The sequence below is a fragment of the Galeopterus variegatus genome, unplaced genomic scaffold (assembly GCF_000696425.1).
Source record: "Galeopterus variegatus unplaced genomic scaffold, G_variegatus-3.0.2 Scaffold1433, whole genome shotgun sequence".
Classification (NCBI taxonomy): Eukaryota; Metazoa; Chordata; class Mammalia; order Dermoptera; family Cynocephalidae; genus Galeopterus; species Galeopterus variegatus.
In genome coordinates this window covers 132953-154950 of record NW_007727544.1, presented here as the reverse complement: position 1 = coordinate 154950, position 21998 = coordinate 132953, and the positions used below count along the sequence as shown (strand labels likewise).

General features: G+C 39.1%; 1 protein-coding gene across 1 annotated transcript in view; it reads left to right on the top strand.

Annotated features, from left to right (window-relative positions):
* Window positions 1-13256, top strand: part of PTCHD1 (patched domain containing 1) — a 54104-nt gene extending 40848 nt beyond the window's left edge. The window contains exon 3 of the mRNA XM_008576962.1: window positions 7945-13256. Within this exon, the coding sequence (XP_008575184.1) occupies window positions 7945-9599 (1655 nt within the window). The 3' untranslated portion in view covers window positions 9600-13256. The remainder of the gene's footprint in view (window positions 1-7944) is intronic.
* The last annotated feature ends 8742 nt before the right edge of the window (window positions 13257-21998 follow it).

Here is a 21998-nt window from a genome sequence, read left to right as displayed (position 1 = left end):
TATCATGTATAAAATAATACCCTTCTTTCCAAACTGTATTGATATCAGCTAGTGAGGTACTGGAATTGCCATTTGTAAACATATGACCCTTGTTATTTTCATCCGTTATGGAATTTCCTTTAAAATATGAGGATTTACACTATTGTTCTCCAGTTGGGTATGATTTAAGAAATTGGCATAGGTTTTATATGTGAAAGCTCTCCTCACAGGCTTAATATTTCCACAGCTTTGCTGATCAGAGACAAATCAGAAAAGGAATGGAATGTTGGAAATTATAGAAGGGAATAGAAGGAAGGTTTTCTTCATTTTGCATCTGAAAAGTTTGTTGCTTCATGTACATTCTGTACAGCTGAAATGGGAGAATTGAAGTCATGGTGAAAGGTAGTTTGGATATTACTTTCTATGTGGTAATCTAATTTATAAGGGTTACTTTGCATTTATCAAGATACAAGAGCCCCAGAGATTGGATGAGATGGAAAATACACTTCAAGCCCTTTTTTCAAATGTTTGAGATTTTGAAAAGGTCAAATGTCATATCCAGGGTGCCCTCTTCCTTCTGAATTATCTAACCAGGCCACTCAGATGCAAGAATGTGAAAGGAAGAAAGGATGTGGATCAAGTGCTTGGAAGAGAAGAATAGCAGAGAAGTTTGGCTTTTTTCAGCTGTATATTCTAAGATTATCTGTATTTAGCAGAAACCAGAAGATCAGGTTCAGTTCTCCAAGAATTTGTTCTCATATGATGCCACTTGAAATATGATGTGGTACGTAAAGCTCATAAAAATGGGGAGGGGGCAAAAACTCTTGATCAAGAAATTTAATTCCAACTGAAAACTTGGAACTCTTAGTGATTTTTGCTCTGATCATAAGCATCCCTGATATATATTTATGATATATTCCTAAAGTCATGAGAACATGGGGAAAAAATCGGCCAAATAATAATAAAGTTTGAATCATATGAAGTTGCCAACATCCAACTATTTTGACCTGCAAAATTAGTATCAATATCCAGCCATCTTTGAGCTACAAAAATGGCAATTTCGTATGGTTCGACCTAATACATTATCGTAGAAATTCATTATTTGCAACAGTATGACAATCTGCATGATGGAGTAGAAGTATATTAGAGTTCTGTGGAAATACTCTGCTTCTATATGTCAGTAATAGGTTCAGTAGTTTCTAGGGAAAATACTGATTTATAAGGGTTTTTTGTTCCTATCCTTGTGCACATCTGGCTTAAAATAAGAGATATTTCATTTTATAATATTTTTAAAGTTTGTTTCCTGAATTTCTTTTTCGTAATGGCCCATGCTCATTATGGGACTAATTTACAAGGAGACTGTGTAATCTAGTTTTGTGGTTGGTTCTCACCCTTTTATCTTTATGCTCCATCAATCATATTACGGTGAAGGGTGAGTGGAAAGAAATAGGTTTGAGGAGATGGAACAAAACAAGTTTTGTTGTTCATTCTTAATCATAAAATAAGACAAGAATAGGGACTGAGGGCGCAGGTTTAGGAAGGCACAACTCGGACAGAGGAATGCAAATGCGGGGTAGGGGGCTTTGTCTTTGACCCAGGTCTCCCAGATATCCACTGGGTGGTCTGTCAACCACATCTTGCCCAGGAAATGGGTAGTAGCAGACCTCATGAAAGTCAGACAGGAGGAGGCAACATCAGAACACTAAGCTCATAAAAATAGACTATGAGGAGAAACACCTAGTGTCTACATTTGGACTAGAATCTCAGAAGGTCACAGCTGGGCAGTCTCGACCAGATGGGTCTACAGGAGCTCACAACTCAAGCAGATTCATAGTCATTGTCAAGGAAATCCCGCATTTCACTTAGCGTACTTTATCAGCCAAAATCCAAAATGTAGACAAATGGAACCTAAGAGAGGGATTCTAGCCCCTTCTCTGCATTGGTTGATATAGCAGCACTAACATTTCTCTGCCTCATCAGTAAAATAAGTATTCCGTCAGCCTGCTATTCATCCCATGTGTGTATATATGTGTGTATAATACATATTATATATCACATTAGCTGTATTATATATCATATGGAATATAATATGTAATAAACTCATGTTATTTATTTATATGTATATCAGGGTACTTCATAAAGTTCATGGTAAGATGTGTATTATCTTTTAATCCCATTTTTCCACAAACTTTTTGAAGTACCCTTGTACAATGTGTTTATAACATATATCAGGTAATATGTATTGTTTGAATTGTTAAGTATAAATGCTATATATATATTTCTCTATATATATTATATAGTATACATTCAAACATTTTATATGTAAATATATAAAATATGTTTGAATAAGATATACAATATATACATACATTTATATATTACATATGTCTTCTATATAAAAAGACATTATGCAATGATCATAGCATATATTATAGGCCACATTTATACACACTTGTTTTATATGTGGCACATAATTTGTACATGCCTTATCTTTAAACAATAAAGAACTACTAGAAATTTGTTTTTTGAGTTCTATTTGCAGCTATCTAGTGAAGGAAAATCATTACTCAGATTAAAACCCAATGCTGTGATTAGAATTATCAAAATGTGACAAGTCTCTGGTACAAAGAATAAGATGTGTGTTTTCCCCCATGTGAGCTTGTCTTTACTTAAGCAGAGTATAGCTCCACTCCTACTCTTAACCGTGAGACAAAACAGGCTGTGATAAACCAAACCATTCAGCTTATAAAATAAATGTTTATCACTGGAAAAGTGTAAATGTATCCCAATTAATGAACTTCTCCCTGAAAATAGATGTTACTCATGTATGCATACTTTAAATTTCTTCTCAAAGGCAGAAGAAACATGAATTTATTTGGATGTCATCAAAAGAAAAGCATTTTATAAACATGAGCTACTTATTGAAGTTTGTCTATGAATAAAATATGTTTTAAGTAGATTTTTCTTATACATAATATTCTGTCGATTTCGAGAAAGATGTAGTAATTTTATTTTCATATATGAAATTTGGCACTTCCCAAGCATACTATAAATGGTTTCATTGTCTGATGATATTAAATGTTTTCACACTGAAACTGAAAGATCATCCATCGACAAGCCATTCCATTTTACTTCCTCATCTTTTCAGCCATTCCTCACTTCAAGGAACTCAGGATAAGGAAATCCTACTAGTGTGGAAAGGATTAAAATGTGAGGAGCACTGGAAGGCATCAATCAGCCTTTGTGCTGTGGCTGTGCGTACTGGGTAAGGTGGGAGAATGGGGATTTGAAGAAAAATCAGATTTACAAAATCCAGGTGTACAAAGTAGATCAATTTACATATTATTATTATACAAAGAACAAAACAGAACAAAAACAAATTACCCAGATTGCCTCTGATAGCAAAACCATTAAAGAAATTTAAAATATGATGCACTTTATGAAAAACTTCTCAGAAGCATATCTGCTGGGTAAAGTTAGGTTAATTCTCAACTATTCATTACTGGATTCCTGCTTTAGTGGATTATAAACAACCCTGAAGGCTTTGGTCAGGCCCCAGAAAAGGGTCTGCGTGAGAGTAAAATTTAATCTGTGAGTGTGCCTGAGAGTCACCCTAAGTAACTGGAGATTAGCCAGTTGAGTTTTTTCCATTAGTGTTATTTATCATCTGTGCTGCTTTTTCTCTTCATTGACTCCAAAGCCTTGAAAGTTAACTGCACATACATATATAAAAATTATTTGAAAAAGAAGAAAACTATTAGTCTAAATCCTTTAGTGTATGATTTTCTAGATAACAACCCCAAAGTCAACTGCTAATGAAATTAATAAAAGCAGTTTCTTTTTAAAAATAACACTCCTGGTACAAATTGTGTCTGAACATTGGCAAAGAGCTCTACTGTCCTTATCCCAGGGCCTGGCTAAAAGCCCATGTTGCCTTAAAGTATTCACTTATGAATAATTAGAACTTGAACTTGTGTCTAGGAGGGTGGTGTCTGTCTGTCTGTCTTGACATATACTGATATGCATATGTTCATATGCATGTAACAATACAAACATGCAATGTAACAAAAATAGAAACAAACATCTTGAATGTGCTTTTAAAAGACAAGCAAATGCTTTAAAGCCTCTTTATCTTTGAAATTTGATAGAATCAATATGTGTTACTTAACATTTCCCTTTGGCACCTCTTCAGCCCTATACTTGACTGTAGGAAAAGGAATGCCCCAGGATGTTGGTCTGTTCCTGAAATCCTCACTATGATAGTCTTTTACTTCCAGGTCTGCGGCTGTGACCTGCCCCTCTGATCATGAGCCATGACTCCCATAAACCATAAGGGCCCTTGGTCACCAAGGTCAAAATCTGTTTGGAACTTCATGTTTAGGTAGCTCCTCACCCCTACCCCTGTCAGCTCTGCTACCAGGGAGTCCTTGTGAACAGACTTGGGACATTAGAGATGGGAAATTGTCCCTTGCCAAAGTGATGCGTTGTGCCAATGACGTAGGCTCCTTGGTCAGATTTAATAGAGAAGCTTTATAGAGCTCCTATTTCATAGAAAATTTTTTTTAAACTAGAGTGTAAAGCAAACAGCAATATTTTTGCTTCTAAAGCACCTTTTTAAAATGGGGAGAACAATAGTCGAACCTCTGAAAAGTATCTTCAGTCCACTTGCAGTGTCTGTTTGCCTTCGTCTATAAGATTTGCCCTCAGAATCCTGCATGCTGGACTCCAGTTCCAGAGTTAAGAGAGCAATGGCTGGCTGATGGAGATGCTAAAAAAGGGAGCTACTTGCTGAGAGAAGAACGTGGAGAGGAACAGAACCTACCAAAATCTTTCTTCTCTGCCTTTCCTTGACTCTGATTGACCCAGTTTCTGGAGTTGCAGTAAAAGATAAGGCCAGGGTTGGCTGGAGGAAAAATTGTAAAGAAGTTAGTCTCTGTGAAGTTATCCTACCTGCCATTTTCTCTTCACTTCCTTCCCATCCTCCTTCTCTGTCCCATTCCCCAGTCCTAAGGGAAGCTGCTTCAGTAGACCACTGTCCCAGAGGAGTTTGCATTTAGAAAGATACCCTTGAAGGCCAAAACCAAAGGGAATTCAGCTGTAATTCTGGGTAGAGCAGGCATTCTGGGGGGCGAGGTTTTCCTCTTGTCCTAGGGCTCTTGGAATGTGTCTCCCCTTGAGTACAGGCCAGGAAACAGGGTCTCCACAGTATGGCTTTCTTTTAGGGTAACACACCGAGCTCTTCAGCATAAATATCCAGCTGTGAGCTGGGTCTCATGCCAGCCAGGCACTCCAGGCTATTAATCCCTGAGAGGCACCCACTGCTATGTTGGCACTCATCCCTCCCTTGACTGAGCTTCAGGAAGGAGGCCCAGTTATGGCATCAGCAATCGTCCCAGAAATCCAAAGGGCTCTTATAATACACCACAAAACTCCAGTTTGGGGGTTAGGGTGTAGGCATCTGCTAGAGAGGTGTGGCTTCAGAAACAAGAATCTGGCTTATCAGGAATGGTGGTAAGGGAATTTGGAGGCAACGCCAATGATGACTAATGATCAGGTAGAATAGATTCTTTCTCCAGGCCTCCTCTGACCTCTGTGTGTGTCTGCATGCACAAACCTGTACCAAGAGGAACGAAGGAAAGGCATTGTTTCCAAAAGCCAGTAAGAATAAAATTAGAATTCTCTTTGGAGCTTCCCACAGAACCAAGAACATATGCAAAAAGTCAGGACTCAATAAAAAAGATCAAACTATAGAAAAGGGCAAGGCATTTAAAATGCAGCAACAGAACTCAACAGACAAGCTAACAGCCCACTTCCACGTTTCCTTGAGTTTGATGATTTTCATTCTGGACCCTTAAGCCTTACTCTTGTCATCTAATAGCTCTGTTAATTCAAACTCCTTTTCTCAATTAGTTTCTAAGATTATTCAACACCAAGGTAAGAAATGGATTCTTCTTGTATTTTCCAACAAGAGTCAGTGCCAGATGTCATAATAAAATATCATGCTGATTTTTAAAAGGACTGCAAAACAGATTTAATTTAAATTCTACTACATAACTAATTCTAATTCTGCTATATGCATCCTCATTTTCTTAACATAATTGATGACTCATTACTAAAGCCCTGTTTTAAAATATATGTTTTGGTTTCTGGCAAGTAAATACCACAAAAAAAATCCTTTGCCATTTTCAGCAATCCTTTGAAGTGTGTTTTGCCCATCAAAGCTTACTTGCTCTACATGGCCCCAGATAAAATGGTCAATATTGTTTCCCCAGGTTGGTGGTGCCTCAGAAGTATTAATCCTCTTTTTACCCTCATTGTCAAGGGATCAGTTACTTTTAACCGAAGGTCTGTTGGTCTATCTTGAGAACACAGTAGAAACAGATTTAACAGTTTTCCCTCCTGAAACTAGACGTTAACTACCTAAAACATAATTAACAGCAGGATGCCAGTCAATGAGTATACTTTTTACTTCATGTCTGGGGAGTTTAGGTGCCTCCAATTTAAAAGGGACCACAGTGCTAATTTTCAAATTGACAGTCTTGATCTGACCTCTAAAAGTGGCTGTAAAATGACAAGTAGTAAATTAAGATAAATGCCAAATCCTTCTGCGAAAACAAGACTGTATCATTACTATAAAGTGGACATTGGGGTTTGAGGCCAGGACTTCACAATACGATATAAATACCAGCCTGGGCACAAGGGAGGACGTGTGCTTAGTTATTGCACACAAGATAACAGTGACTCACTTCGCTCAGCATTACGCTTGGCTGGAGATTTTAAATTCCTTTTACAAAATAAGACTATTGTACTACAGGGTAAAGATTTTATTATCCTCAATAATGGGATTGAATATGCCAAGACGTGGAAGCAGAAAATTAGATCTGCTGATCCCAGTGCCAGGACGGGGGTTATACGAAGCCACAGTGGGTCACTTTGGTGGGCTTTCCAATGTTGTAGTGGCCTGGAAACCCAGAGAGGCTTAGTGGGGAAGTGTCTGGCTCCAACCAGGATAGGTGGTAGAAGTTGTGCTAGATCAGATCCCAGGTGGTAGAATGGAGTCAGAATGTGAGCATTTACTGTACCTCTGTTATTCCAGTGTTTCTGTAATACTAACCAGGGAGGCAAAGGCACTAAGCAGTTAAGGAAAGAGGTTACCAACCTGGCTCTGTCCCACAGAGGCCACTGTCAAATAGTGCAGAGAAGCCAGTAGAGTCACTGCCAGCTTGATACATCATCTGCGAACAACCACAATTGGTCAAACAGATCCCTGAAGACAAAATGCAAGTCATAAACCTTCAACCTGAATTCTAATTTTTAATCAGTATTAGGAAGAGTTCATATGACTTTTGTCCCTTCTGTATTTTCTTTCGTCTTTCCTCTTCACTCAAACTTTTTCCTCCTTATTTTGCTTCCCTCTGTTTCTCAGATTTATTGCTTCCTGCCCTGATATTTGGGGAAGAAAGAAAAAGAGTCTGTGATTTAGTTTCTTGACAAGACTCAAATTAAATACAGTGCCTTTCTCAATAAAGCCCTCCACTTGGCCAGTTTTAAATGAGGTGGCAGGATGTTAACTCAGAACCATCTGCCCACTGCCCTTCTCTGTGCTGACCCGCAGCCAGATCTGTGGGGAAGGAAGGCAAACTTATGAGTGTCCACGCATCTTCTCTGGAGTGTTCCACCAACCAAACTGCCCCAACAATCCTAAGCCATTGATGTATATAATCCCCAAGAGGCATAGGCAGAAGTCTGTTCGGCTTTCTATAGGGAAAAGTTCATCCAGCTTTCTTAAGCCAGAAGGGAGCAGTCTGATTCGCCATGGGAGAAATCATTGGCATTTATAAACTTGTTACCACTAGGGCTGCTTATATTTCCCTTGACCCAGTCATCCCCAGTGATCAAGTTAGTTCCCCTCTTAAAAGAGATTAGTTCTTTAAACTTTTGCTCTGGTCTTTTTTGCCCTCTCAGGTCATGGATTATACGGGACTTTTGAAATGTTATCCTCCTGGAGGAAAACTAGAGAAGACCAACATGTTAAAGAGAGAACTGCAGCAGTCTATGAAGACTCCATGCTCTCCTTTTCTCTCACCACTGCCATGTACCTGGTCACCTTTGGCATAGGGGCCAGCCCGTTCACGAACATTGAGGCAGCCAGGATTTTCTGCTGCAATTCCTGTATTGCAATCTTCTTCAACTACCTCTATGTACTCTCGTTTTATGGTTCCAGCCTGGTGTTCACTGGCTACATAGAAAACAATTACCAGCATAGTATCTTCTGTAGAAAAGTCCCAAAGCCTGAGGCATTGCAGGAGAAGCCGGCATGGTACAGGTTTCTTCTGACAGCCAGATTCAGTGAGGACACAACTGAAGGCGAGGAAGCGAACACTTACGAGAGTCACCTATTGGTATGTTTCCTCAAACGCTATTACTGTGACTGGATAACCAACACCTATGTCAAGCCTTTTGTAGTTCTCTTTTACCTTATTTATATTTCCTTTGCCTTAATGGGCTATCTGCAGGTCAGTGAAGGGTCAGACCTTAGTAACATCGTAGCAACTGCGACGCAAACCATTGAGTACACTACTGCCCAGCAAAAGTACTTTAGCAACTACAGTCCTGTGATTGGTTTTTACATATATGAGTCCATAGAATACTGGAACACTAGTGTCCAAGAAGATGTTCTAGAATATACCAAGGGGTTTGTGCGAATATCCTGGTTTGAGAGCTATTTAAATTACCTTCGGAAACTCAATGTATCCACTGGCTTGCCTAAGAAAAACTTCACAGACATGTTAAGAAATTCCTTCCTGAAAGCTCCCCAATTTTCACATTTTCAAGAGGACATCATCTTCTCTAAAAAGTACAATGATGAGGTCGATGTAGTGGCCTCCAGAATGTTTTTGGTGGCCAAGACCATGGAAACGAACAGAGAAGAACTCTATGATCTCTTGGAGACCCTGAGGAGACTTTCTGTCACCTCCAAGGTGAAGTTCATTGTCTTCAATCCATCCTTTGTGTACATGGATCGATATGCCTCCTCTCTGGGAGCCCCCCTGCACAACTCCTACATCAGTGCTTTGTTCCTGCTCTTCTTCTCGGCATTCCTGGTGGCGGATTCTCTGATTAATGTCTGGATCACTCTAACGGTTGTCTCCGTGGAGTTTGGAGTGATAGGTTTCATGACATTGTGGAAAGTAGAACTGGACTGCATTTCTGTGCTATGCTTAATTTATGGAATTAACTATACAATTGACAATTGTGCTCCCCTGTTATCCACATTTGTTCTGGGCAAGGATTTCACAAGAACTAAATGGGTAAAAAATGCCCTGGAAGTGCATGGGGTAGCTATTTTACAGAGTTACCTCTGCTATATTGTTGGTCTATTTCCTCTCGCAGCTGTGCCTTCAAATCTGACCTGTACACTGTTCAGGTGCTTGTTTTTAATAGCATTTGTCACCTTCTTTCACTGCTTTGCCATTTTACCTGTGATACTGACTTTCCTGCCGCCCTCTAAGAAAAAAAGGAAAGAGAAAAAAAATCCTGAAAACCGGGAGGAAATTGAGTGTGTAGAAATGGTGGATATAGATAGTACCCGAGTGGTTGACCAAATTACAACAGTGTGATAGTGTCTGCTTGGTATATTTTCACCCTAGGTCTTATCAAGAGCAAAGAGATTATGTTAATGAAACAATTAAATTCAAAGTTATTCCATATTTTTAAGGATAAGAAACAGGCATTGCAAAAAATGTAAAAGACAAGGGGGGGGGGAATGGGCATGGCATATTTCCCATCTTTAAAACAAAAGGGTTGTTATGAGAAAGAATACAAACACACACACAACACATCCTAGGAGACTTATAGCCTCTTCAACTAAGATCAAATAGAAGAAAGCTTATTAACAAGCAGGATCCTATTTTATCTATACTGCAGATGTTACTGGTATTGTGACAAAACCTACTGATTGAAAGGTCAACTGCCAAAGCAGAAATAGCTTTAAGCATTTTTCAAACAATAAGGCTTTCAGAACTTCTGCAGAGCGGTAGCTCCAGTCAGGGTCTGTGGTTTGATGCCTTAACCGTCTCACCTAGCTCACCAACACCCAAGGATATACTTGTGAAAGTTCTGACCATCAAAAGCAAGCCAGAGCATCAGAAGCAGATGTGGTAGAGTGGCCATCACCCATGGACTGAAATTGAGTCACCCCTAAATTCACCTGGGTGAGGCAGTTTTGTTGTCTGGAGTGAATTTATCATATTCCCCCATTGATATACTTTTAACATTTGTAAAGTTTGGTTAATGTACCTGGAAGCCAATGACAGCTCCAGCATTGCAGAATTGAAATGATTCTATTTTGGAATATCTTGTCACTTGTCACTGAATGGATTTGCTTTATTAGTTACAGCTCTTGGCAAGAGGCTCTGAGAACCCAAAACCACAGAGCCAAACCCAAATACCTGGCATGATGAAGGAAAAGCAGGTGTCTACTTGAACCCAAAGACAGTGTCCCCATTTTAACAAAAATATAGCCAGCTGGTACAGCTGTTTGTGGTTTGGCTCTACATGCATTTTTTGCATGGATGCTCAGAAACAACATCTGCCCGCACGTAGCTGAGGAAGGAAAACTGAACACTGAAATGGTTATTTGCCATAGCTTCCAACTTGTAATGCCACTCTGCCTTTGCTATGACACGTGCCTGCTTAGAGACATAGAGGAGGTTAAAAAAAAAATCTTTGGTAAGACTAAGTCCTGACACTGAGAAACTTTGTAGAAGTGCAGGCAGATAAAGGAATGAAAGACAGATGGAAATGACTGAATAAAGTAATCCCAAATCTATCAATAATGGCAAACTTTCCTGCTAACCTGGCTGCACCTCACCTTCTTCGTCCCCCCACACACCTTTTTTGGTGCCCCTCTACTTCATCGCAAGGCCCTTCTGTACATTAACAAGCCTAGATGTTTATACTGTTGACTTGCAGTATCTACTGGGGAATGGTTCATAGATCTAAACAGAAATGGTTTGATCTGAAGAGGCTGTGTACACTGCCCCAGACTCCTGCATTTCTTTAAATCTGTAAAAATGAAGCTAAAACCTGGTTATGTTTGAGGCAGATGTCTACAATATTTTCCCTTTTAGAGATGTAGCTTATTTAGACATCTATAGTGGTAAGCATTTCCCCAAAGCCTCTTATCTTTCTGGACTTTAGCAGGCATACTGTGTAACTTTCCCATCCTCCACAGAGGAGAAAACTAAGACCTTTGAAAATAAAGCGACTCAACCAGGTCATACCACTAGAGGATTTCCATCATTTAGCATGCCTAAGACAGGGCAGGCCATCTTTAGGTTTTCTCACATGATGGCTATTACTCCCCTCAAAATACATTTATAAGAAAGAAACATAGGACTTTATTGGCCACGGGGAAGGAGTTTTTTTAATGTCTGAGATTAAAATGTTGGGATTTAGGTTTGTCACCGTGTTTCCAAACAGCAAAAAAGCCCAAATGATTCAGACGTAACCACACCAAGTGCAAACCTGTGCTTTCTATTTCATGTACTGTTCTCCACACAGTTCTAAATATATATGCAGGGCATTGTAGCTAGTGCATTACACACTTGTTCAGGCTTCCCTGCAGACACACTAAGCGAACATACCAATGTATTATGCACTCAGCCAGAAGATAATGAGCTTTAATCTGAGGACAAGTACAGTCCTCACAAAAGGGCAAGTTTGCATAATAGATCTTCAATCAATTCTCTCTTCACGGGGCCTGCAACTAGGCTATTATTTATAAAACACAACTGAAGAGGGGATTGGTTTTATTCTTAAATCATATGTTGCTAAATCATTTTCTGAACAGTGTGTTCTAAATCAGCCATTGATTTAGTGTCAGCCACGTGGAGCACCTTGGCTTAAACTGACTCCACAAAACAGACACAATATGCACACCAATTAAATGCATTTTGTTGAGAATATAATCATTCAAGTTGGTCAACCAGAGTGACTTACTATGGAACTTTGTTTTATGAAAGATAGTTTTCCAACTTGACTGAGTTTCTGTATACCTTAGGACATTGTATTTTTAAATGAAGGGCATTTTCAAACTTGTTGACTTCTCTTTTCAGTGCTTGAAATCAAGGCTTATGGAATTCTGACTGTGAAATGAATTTTTTTTATTGGAGGACTATGCATGCCAAGATTTATTACTTATTGTTATATAATTATTATTTATTTGTCAATATTGATTATTGATTATTATTCTGACAGCATTGGTTTAGACCCACCATGGAGAAGCCACTTTAGAAGTAACTCTGAATCACATCCCCATAAAACTTAAGTATTTACTTCATCAAGTTTTACATTGTGAATTGCTATAAAGAGGGAAGGAATGATCCCAGCAAACACTTGAAGAAGTAGTGGGTTTTTTTCTTTCAATTAATTCCAACCAAGACGTTAACATTCACGTTACCAAAGAAACTTATTTGGTTGGTTTTGAGTTGGTGTTTGTTGTTTGTTTACCAAAGAAAATATTACATTGGTCAAAAATATTTCTCCTGGTCAACTAAAAAACTGTGATACTTGGGCTTTCTTGGCCATTCATAAGGAAAATAAGAAAAGTCAGGATAAGGAAAATATTCTCTCATTTAGTGAAACAGCAGAAAATGTAGATTTACAAGGAACTGGGAGTTTGCAAGAAGGAAAATAGGATTTGAAATAGGGCCTTATTGTATAGTCCTAGAGCAATGTCCCAACAAGTAGCAACAGTGCTCCTCAGGATAAAAGAAGTACGGTTTGTTCCTGAGGTAAAATAAGACAAACCCTCATGAAAATTCCTCTCCATGGTTCCAATTCATATTTTGGTCGTGGTTTTTGGTTTCTGTTGTATTTGTTTTGCTTTGGTTTGGTTTGTGTTTTATGTTTGTGTTTGTGTTTGCTCATTTTGCTTCTCCTTTTCCTTCCACTTTTATTCCCTCAGTTTTCAGTCTGAAGTGGGAAAATATGCCATCCTCTATGGCCACAGTTATTTGTGCTCTAAACAAGGCACTTGATAACCTTTTTAACTAACCAACACCCAATTTTAAGTGCTATTCTGGGACCATGCCACCACTTTTCTCCAGCGCCAGCAACAGAACTTGGCTGTGTTCATCACAAGAACAGGTGAGATGGGCAGCTGCCTCGGGGGTGTGGCATTAGGTAGAGCCTCTTGGACTCAAATGGTATCTTCCTCATAATGGATTTATTCCTTTGGATCCTATTAAAGTACCCCTGCAGCTTGTAGTAGTGTTTGGCCTCTGTGTCTCTGTTTTCTCATCTGTAAAATGGGGATAATAACAGTAAATGTCTTCAAATCAGCAAATACTAACTGCCTAATATTTCTAAATACTGAAATATCTAGAGATATTCTAGAGACTAGGAACACAAGCAGTCTCTAGAGACTGGGGATGCAAGCAGTTCTAGAGACTGGGGACACAAGCAGTGAACAAATCAGATTTTAAAAAAGTCTGCCCTCATAAAGCCTACGTTTGAGTGTTGCAGGTTTACTGTGAGGATTGAGATGACATTCAGAAAGCACTCATGTAAAGGCCTGTCAAAGAGAAGAAACTCCAGACATTATTATTTTTAATTTGTTAATCTCACACAGTGGCACTAGGGCTCAGGATGTAAAGCTACAGAGAATAGATTTGGGCAGATTTGGGCCCAAGAATAGGGCTATATAAAGATATGATGAGTTGCCACAGAAGGTAGTTAGTTCCCTGTCATTTTAGGACATTCAAAATTAGGCTGGATCACCACTTAGTGTGGCAATTGTAAAGGGGGTGCAAGCCCTGGATGGTGGGGCTGGACTGTGATCCTTAAAAAATGGGATACAGGCACTTGGGGCTGGGGATGGGGAGAGGACTGCACTGATTATTTAATAACTATGCCTGGTTTGTCTGAAGACACTTGAACATTCCATTTGGGTAATCTGCTTTTAAAAGTTTGTGCTAAATAAAAATCACCAGGTATTTGAAAACATAAAGTTCATATTTTTTAAAGCATGGTAATGCTGCAATAAAAAGGAAAATATTAAGTTAGTACTATACTGGATTTTCTGGCAAAGAACTGAGGATGGCTGCAGCCAACACATTGCAGAGTTCCTCCCTGTGGTGGTTACAACTGTTTATTTCCATTTCATGCCAGTCCAGGAGAAAGCAGAGAGGAAAGTGAATGAGCTAGAATCTGTTCACCTGAATAGGCAGTCAGTCCGCCTCTCACCTGCTCCTGTTCTGTCCAGGTGATCTGTTTGAAGTCCTCTTTGATATCTCTGAGGGCTCCATGTAAGGAAGCGGAAGTGAGGTAACCAATGAGCTATGGCCTCTTGCAAATATTCATGTTAGATTAAAATTGGCACTTCCAGATTAGGAGCCTACCTGATGGAAAAAGAAGGCTTCTTTCCAAAGTAAAGAAAGCAATGTGTACCAAGGAGGTAACCCGCAGAGGAACCTTGGTGGAAGGAGTGGTGTTCCTGTGGAATGTGCCAGCTTCTCCCCAGAATGTTGACACCAGATGAATCTTTGGATAAAATTAAGCCTACCCCCTCATTTTTCACATGAGAAAACTGAAACCTGGAGAAGTGAAATTATATTCACAGAGCTAGTTAGAAGCAGATACAGGACTATAATTGAAGTCTAGTTTCTAGCCTCAGTTCTTTCTCCATTCTGCCACTTTACTGCCAAATTCTATGTATCTAAATTATAGGGTCTTAACCTGGGGGCTGTGATGAGTTGGTGGGAGGGGGGACTATTAGCTCCCTAAAATTAAATCATATGCAAAAATGTGTGTATATGTTCAATATGTGCATTTTCTAAAGAGAGGGTTCATAGTTGTCATCAGATTCCAAAAGAGGTCTGTGACCCAAAAAAGGTGAAGAACCACTGTCCTAAATTAATAAAGACCTCACTGGGAATGTGATCCTGGTGTCCTCATTTTAGCTAATGGGCAATCAAGACTTTCTCAATCATCTGTTCTCCAAGGAGCCAAAAATGCTTCCAAATATTGGTTTCTTTATGCCAAGTAAAGTGCCTACTTCTACTCATTTATTCTTCATTTATTCTTTTATTCATTCATTTGCCTATTCTGAAAACATATTTTCAGTGCCAATTTATATTCCAGAATCAGGTAAGCATGCCCTCCAGGGCAGAACCAGGAAAGGACCCCTCTGCACTGTGCTCTTATTGGCAGTAGTAATACCAGGTTGCCACCACATTCTCACTGTTGCAACAAAGCATATATAGATTCAAAATTACAGTAACCATCCCTCCAACACAAATACACACACAGAGGGAGCAGCCAACAAAGCCAACATATAGAAGCATGCCCTGTCAAAGAACCAGGGGAAGAGCAACCTACTACCAGTTTATAGGTATATGCTGCTTTTCGCCAACATACCACATCCTTGGAAGGGCTACTTTCTTGTGATCCCTACTCTTTGATGTCTACACCAAGCATGCTTGCACGTACTTGCAGCAGCTGACTATTAAACAAACAAGGAGAGAATAAGTCTCATTCATCCTGATAATATTTGTAGTGGGCAAATAAATTATGGCCATGGACAGATGGGTACATTTAAGAACAAGTGTGTCTTGGTCACAGATAGGCGAATATAAGCCTAGTTCTCTTGAGTCCTAATCATAAGTTAGATACAGATTGATGGAGGATGTTGGAGAATAAATGACTCTACTATACCTGTTGGTTCTGCTTCTTCTGGTATGACTTTAGGCACAATAGAATCTACATAGGTTGTTGACCTGAGGGCAAGGCTGGAGAAATCACAGCTTGCCCTTCCCTGAAGCACAAAGGAGGCACTGATGGCGGAGCAGTACCACTTACATCACCCTCTGCCAGCCATGAGAAGGGAAGCCTTTTATTCAGACGGACGAATATTAGTCCCACTTTGTAGCATCTGAAGTGAGTTTTGAGGGCTTTGTACATTGGAATATACAAACTTCTTTGTCTAATTACTAACAAAATGGCAAAGATTCGGCCCATTTCCATTACCCATTCCAGACTCATCCTTAGGATAACCCACAGGATTCTCTTTGGCAAAACAATGTCCTTAATTTTCCTTTGAACATGTTTAGCCTAGCCTTTAAGATATTTATTCTTTAAATTAACATTCTGCCAAAATTCCCTTTGCCTGCTGTCCCAGAATCATCAAGACAGTTGCCATGATGCCTTCAAGGACTATGGATGACTGGACAAAATTGGCAATGACCGACTGGTTCTGCTTTACACGCACATACACACACATACATGTACACACAATAAACACATATGTGCACACATACTCATGAGCTTATATGCACATATATATGCATGTGTGAAAAGCACACCTATAGCACATGTACACATAAACACAGACGCATGCACAGCACAGTAACACATGCATATAGCACATACACATGCATGTACACACACACACACATACACACTGCTTTTTACAATATACCTGACCCACTTTAGCCATGTTAAAATGTTTTGGCAAGCCCAGCCCTGTGGTTCTGTGGAGTTTGGCAGGCCAAGGACTTCAGCTGGTCTGTTCCCCTTCTACATGGTTTCTGTGCATGAGCACATCTGAGAGCAGCCAAACAGTACACATTAAAGAAAAGAAACCTGAGGAAGTGTATGTGCCTTGCAATTTACAAATTGCTAACTAACAGTTTCATAGCAGGAAAACTGTATTTGATGGAATTTTCCAAGTAAGTGAGAGTAGCAGAGACTCAAAACCACAGAGATCTCCCAAGGTCTGGAATTGTGGAAATTTATCTAGAATATTCAGTGATCCAGAGAAGGGGGGAAAGCGGGGGGGAGGAAGGACACATAGGGTGGTCCTTCCATGTTTTTGACTGCTAGTCTGAGGAAGGAGTAGGCATTGATTGGAAAATCAGTGCATTTCATCCACGTGAAAGAAAGAAGGTGCCATGCAGGGAAGCCTGGTGATAGGAAATATCAGTTTAAGGGAAAAGTCATACAAGCAACAGAAGGAACTTACAACTGACTCGCTCTCTCTCTCTCTCTCTCTCTCTCTCTCACACACACACACACACACACACACACACACGCACACACACAGAGATGGGGATTGGACATCAAGAGGAGCCCTAGCACACCTAGCACAGTTCCTAAAAAATTGAGGCATAGAGTATGGCAGGAAAAAAGTAATTACTGGGAAGCTAAAGACAAATCTGTGGTGAATGTCTGAATATTAAAGCTGAGCATAACGGAGTTGTTCAGGATTCTCTGTAAGATATAGAGGCTGAATCTGTACTTTTTTTGAATAAAGTAAAAGGACCCACATTTTCTTTTGAATTACTGACCCAAAATTCCTCCTCAGTAACTTAGAATACACTCAGGTTCTCTTCCTATCATAATTCAACCACCCACCATTTGTTGTGGATTTAATACTCCAGCTTAAAACCCATGAGCAGAATTATTGATGCTAGGCCCAAACAAAGAAAATTTCAGCTTGGTTTTAGTAATTCCTTGTTCAAATTTCTCTCATCCCTCTAAATATGCCAATATTTCAAAGCTGTAAAAATTGTGCCTACATAGCCAATGCATTTAGTTTTGTTTTTGTTTTATTTTTAACATCAGAGATAACCTCTGCTAATACTTAACAGCAAAATAGCACTTTGTGGTAATGGGCATACTGCCAGTATGGATCTGGCCATCACATCCTGGGCATGAGCTGTGACAGTCAGCTTTGTACTCCATGAATATTCATAACTAATTAAAAAACAGTTAAATGTTCCTTTAACAGTCCAACTTTAGTAGGTAGAAAACAAAAGGGAAGAGAATCTATACCTAATGTAGGAAAAGATACTCACCCTAGATATAAAATAGTTTAAATATTAAAATATGGCCCTTCTCTTATTGTCATCGCCAATGAAAGAAATCCCTGAAATTGCATATTATTTTGTAAAGTTCTGGGATACATTTTTAAGTTGCATTCATGGCAATAGATCATAATGCCAAATCTTGACAATCAGAGTAACCACTTCTTCAGTATTCAGAAATCTTATCTATTTCTCTCAAAAGACCCCATGGTTATGTCATGTTCCCCAGTATTATTGTTGGCTTCCTTCACAGTAGACAAATAAGTGCTTCTGGTAATAATAATTTTTAAACTAGGAAAAAAATATCCAAATGCTAGAGCACATAATTATTTCAGCATGGTCAGTTTTGAGACAGTTAAGTATATACTACTGCAAAGAATAAAACAGTCACACCCAGAGTTGGACAAAGCATGAGTCACATCTTTTTTTTTTTTTTTTGAGATTGAGTAAAAAGGTGATTTTATTGAAGTTCTTTCACGAAATAACTGAAGAAAAATAAATTAACAAGGATTTAAAAATAATAAAGTGAGAAAACTTTAAGAGCTGGCTCCTTCCATAAATGGTAGTTTATTCATTAGTTAGGTTCCTTTTTTAGGGGCAGATGAGTGCCAGTTGACTCATTGGCCATCCTGCCCCCTTCCACCATTTTTTTCAGTATTTCAAATGATAAAAAATACTATATTTTTTGAGTAAAAAAAAATGTAATCCATCAATAGAATTCTCCACATAATCACATCACAGAGTGGCCCCAAAATATATCCAATTTATCTTGGCTTATACTCCAGAATTTTTTTTTATTATACATACATGTGGGGTACAACATTGATTTTCAATAATTGTGTAGAATGTGTGGTGGTTAGACAAAGCAGGTAGGCCTCACTGCCGCCAGACTCCATCCCCAGCCCAGCCGAGTGCGTGCCAACCAGAGGGGCACCCCGCTGGAGGGACCTGAGATCTGTGGAGACCACATGCCCCACAGTGCCAGCGTGCTACCAAGCAGGTGGGCCTAACTGCCACTAGACTCCATCCCCAGCCTGGCCGAGTGCGCGCCGATCAGAGAGGTGCCCCGCTGGAGAGGCCCGAGATCTGTGGAAGACAGGTGCCCCATGGGGCCAGTGCACAACACAGCAGGTAGGACTTGCCATTACCAGACTCCATCCCCAGCCAGGCCAAGTGCACATGGACCAGAGATGCTCCCCACTGGAGAGGCCCGAGATCCACAGAGACCATGTGCCCCGTGGTGCCAGTGTGTGACCAAGCAAGTAGGCCTCACTGCCGCCAGACTCCATCCCCAGCCCAGCCGAGTGTGTGCCAACCAGAGAGGTGCCTCCCCAGAGAGGCCTGAGACCCAAGGCGTCAGTGGGTGACTGAGCAGACACTGAGGCAGCCATGCCAAATTGGCAGCCCCAGCAGCATCCTAGCCAGACAGTAGTGTCAAACCAGTGGACCGTGAAATCCCTTGCTCCAATGACTAAACATCAAAGGAAAGATACCAGAAATATGAAAAATCAAGAAAGTACACCACCAAAGGGTAATAAATCTCAAGCCCTAGATCCTAAAGCACAAGAAGCCCTTGAAATGCCTGACAAGGAATTTTGAGTGATAATTCTAAGGAAACTAAATAAGATACAAGAAAACTCAGCTAGACAACGTGATGAAATGAGGAAAAGTATACAGGACCTGAAAGAAGAAATGTACAAAAAAATCAATGCCCTGAAAAAGAATGTAGCAGAGCTTGCCAAGCTGAAAAATTAATTCAATGAAATAAAAAACACAACAGAGAGTTTAACCAGCAGGCTTGCAGAAACAGAAAAGAGAACTTCTGACCTTGAAGATGGGCTGTTTGAAATAACACAGGTGGACAAAAAAAAAAGAAAAAAGAATTTAAAACATTGAAGAAAATCTAAGAGATATCAGATAACTTTAAGCACTCAAATATCTGACTCATGGGTATTCCAGACTGGGAGGAAAAGGGAGATTGCATTGAAAACATATTCACCAAAATAGTGGCAGAAAACTTCCCAGGTACTGGAAAAGACAGAGATCTTCAGATTCAGGAAGTTGAAAGATCACCAACTGTATTCAACCCAAAAAGGTTTTCTCCAAGACATGTTATAGTCAAATTGGCAAAACTCAAAGACAAAGAGAGAATCTTAAAAGCTGCAAGAGAGAAACATCAAATCACCTATAAAGGATCCCCAATAAGACTAACATCAGACTTTTCACCACAAGCCCTAAAAGCCAGAAAGGAATGGGATGATATATTCAAAATACTAAAAGACAGAGATTGCCAGCCGGGAATACTCTACCGCAGAAGGCTATGCTTCTGAAATGAAGGGCAAACAACACATTTCACAGACAAACAAAAACTGCGGGAGTTCCCTACCACACGACCACCCTTACAAGAAATTCTCAAGGGAGTACTGGGTTTGGTACCTGAAAAAAAACTACCACTGCCATAAAAACCCAAGAAAAATCAAAACCTGCTAGGAAAATAAAAATGCCAGCAATGAAGAGAAAAAAAAAAGTTTATCTACAACCCAAGGAACCAACAAATACAGAAGACAAACAGTAAATCAGAAAGAAAGGAATAAAAGACACTTAAGACATCCAAACAAAAATCAATAAAATCCTAGGAGTAAATCAACACTTTTCAGTAAGAACTCTTAATGTAAAAGGATTAAATTCCCCAATCAAAACACAAAGACTGGCTGACTGGATTAAAAGAGAGGACCCAACTATATGCTGCCTTCAAGAGACCCACCTCACCTATAAAGACTCACATAGACTAAGAGTGAAAGGATGGAAAAAGATTTACCATGCAAATAGAAATGAAAAACGAGCTGGAGTAGCTATTCTTATATCTGATAAAATAGACTTTAAACTAAAAACTATAAAAAGAGATAATGACGGCCACTACATGATGATAAAATGGTTGATCTATCAAGAAGACATAACAATAATAAATATATATGCACCCAATGCTGGAGTAGCCAGATTCATAAAGCAAACTCTATTAGACCTAAAGAAGGAAATAGACACTAATACCAGGGGACCTGAACACCACACTATCAATATTGAACAGATCATCTAGACAAAGAATCAGCAGATAAACACAAGATCTAAACAATATACTAGACCAATTGGACTTGGCAGATATCTACAGAACATTCCATCCAACAACCTCAGAATATTCATTTTTCTCATCAGCACATGGATCATTCTCCAGGATAGATCACATGTTAGGTCACAAATCAAGTCTCAACAAATTCAAAAAAATTGGAATTATTCCATATTTTTTTTCAGACCACAATGGATTAAAATTGGAAATCAATAACAAACAAAATTCTAGAAACTATATGCAGAACTTAATGAAATTGAAACCCCAAAAATGATACAAAAGATCAATGAATCAAAAAGTTATTTTTTTGAAAAGATAAATAGAAATTGACAAACCATTAGCATGGCTAACTAAAAAAAGAAGAGAGAAGACTCAAATAAAAATTAGAAATGAATAATGTGACAACTGATACCTCTGAAATACAAGGAATCACTCGAAACTACTATAAACAACTAAAAGTTGACTAAACAACTAAAAGAGACTACTATAAACAACTACTATAAAACAACTATTTGCCAACAAATTTGAAAATCTGGATGAAATGAATAAATTTCTAGATACAAACAAACTATCAAAACTGAGCCAAGAAGATGCAGAAAATCTGAACAAACCAATAACAATAAAAGAGATTGAAGCTGTTATCAGAAGGCTCCCAACAAAGAAAAGCCCAGGACCAGATGGATTCACAGCAGAATTCTACCAGACATTCAAGGAGGAATAGAAACCATCTCTCTACAAACTATTCCAAAAGATTGAAACAGAGGCAATTCTCCCAAACTCATTTTATGAAGCAAACATCACCCTGATACCAAAACCAGATAAAGATACAACTAAAAAAGAAAACAACAGGCCAATATCCTTCATGAATATAGATGCGAAAATCCTAAATAAAATACTAGTTAACAGAATACAGCAATACATATGCAAAATTATACACCATGATCAAGTGGGATTCATCCCAGGGATGCAAGGTTGGTTCAACATATGCAAATCAATAAATGTGATACACCATATTAATAAAATCAAAC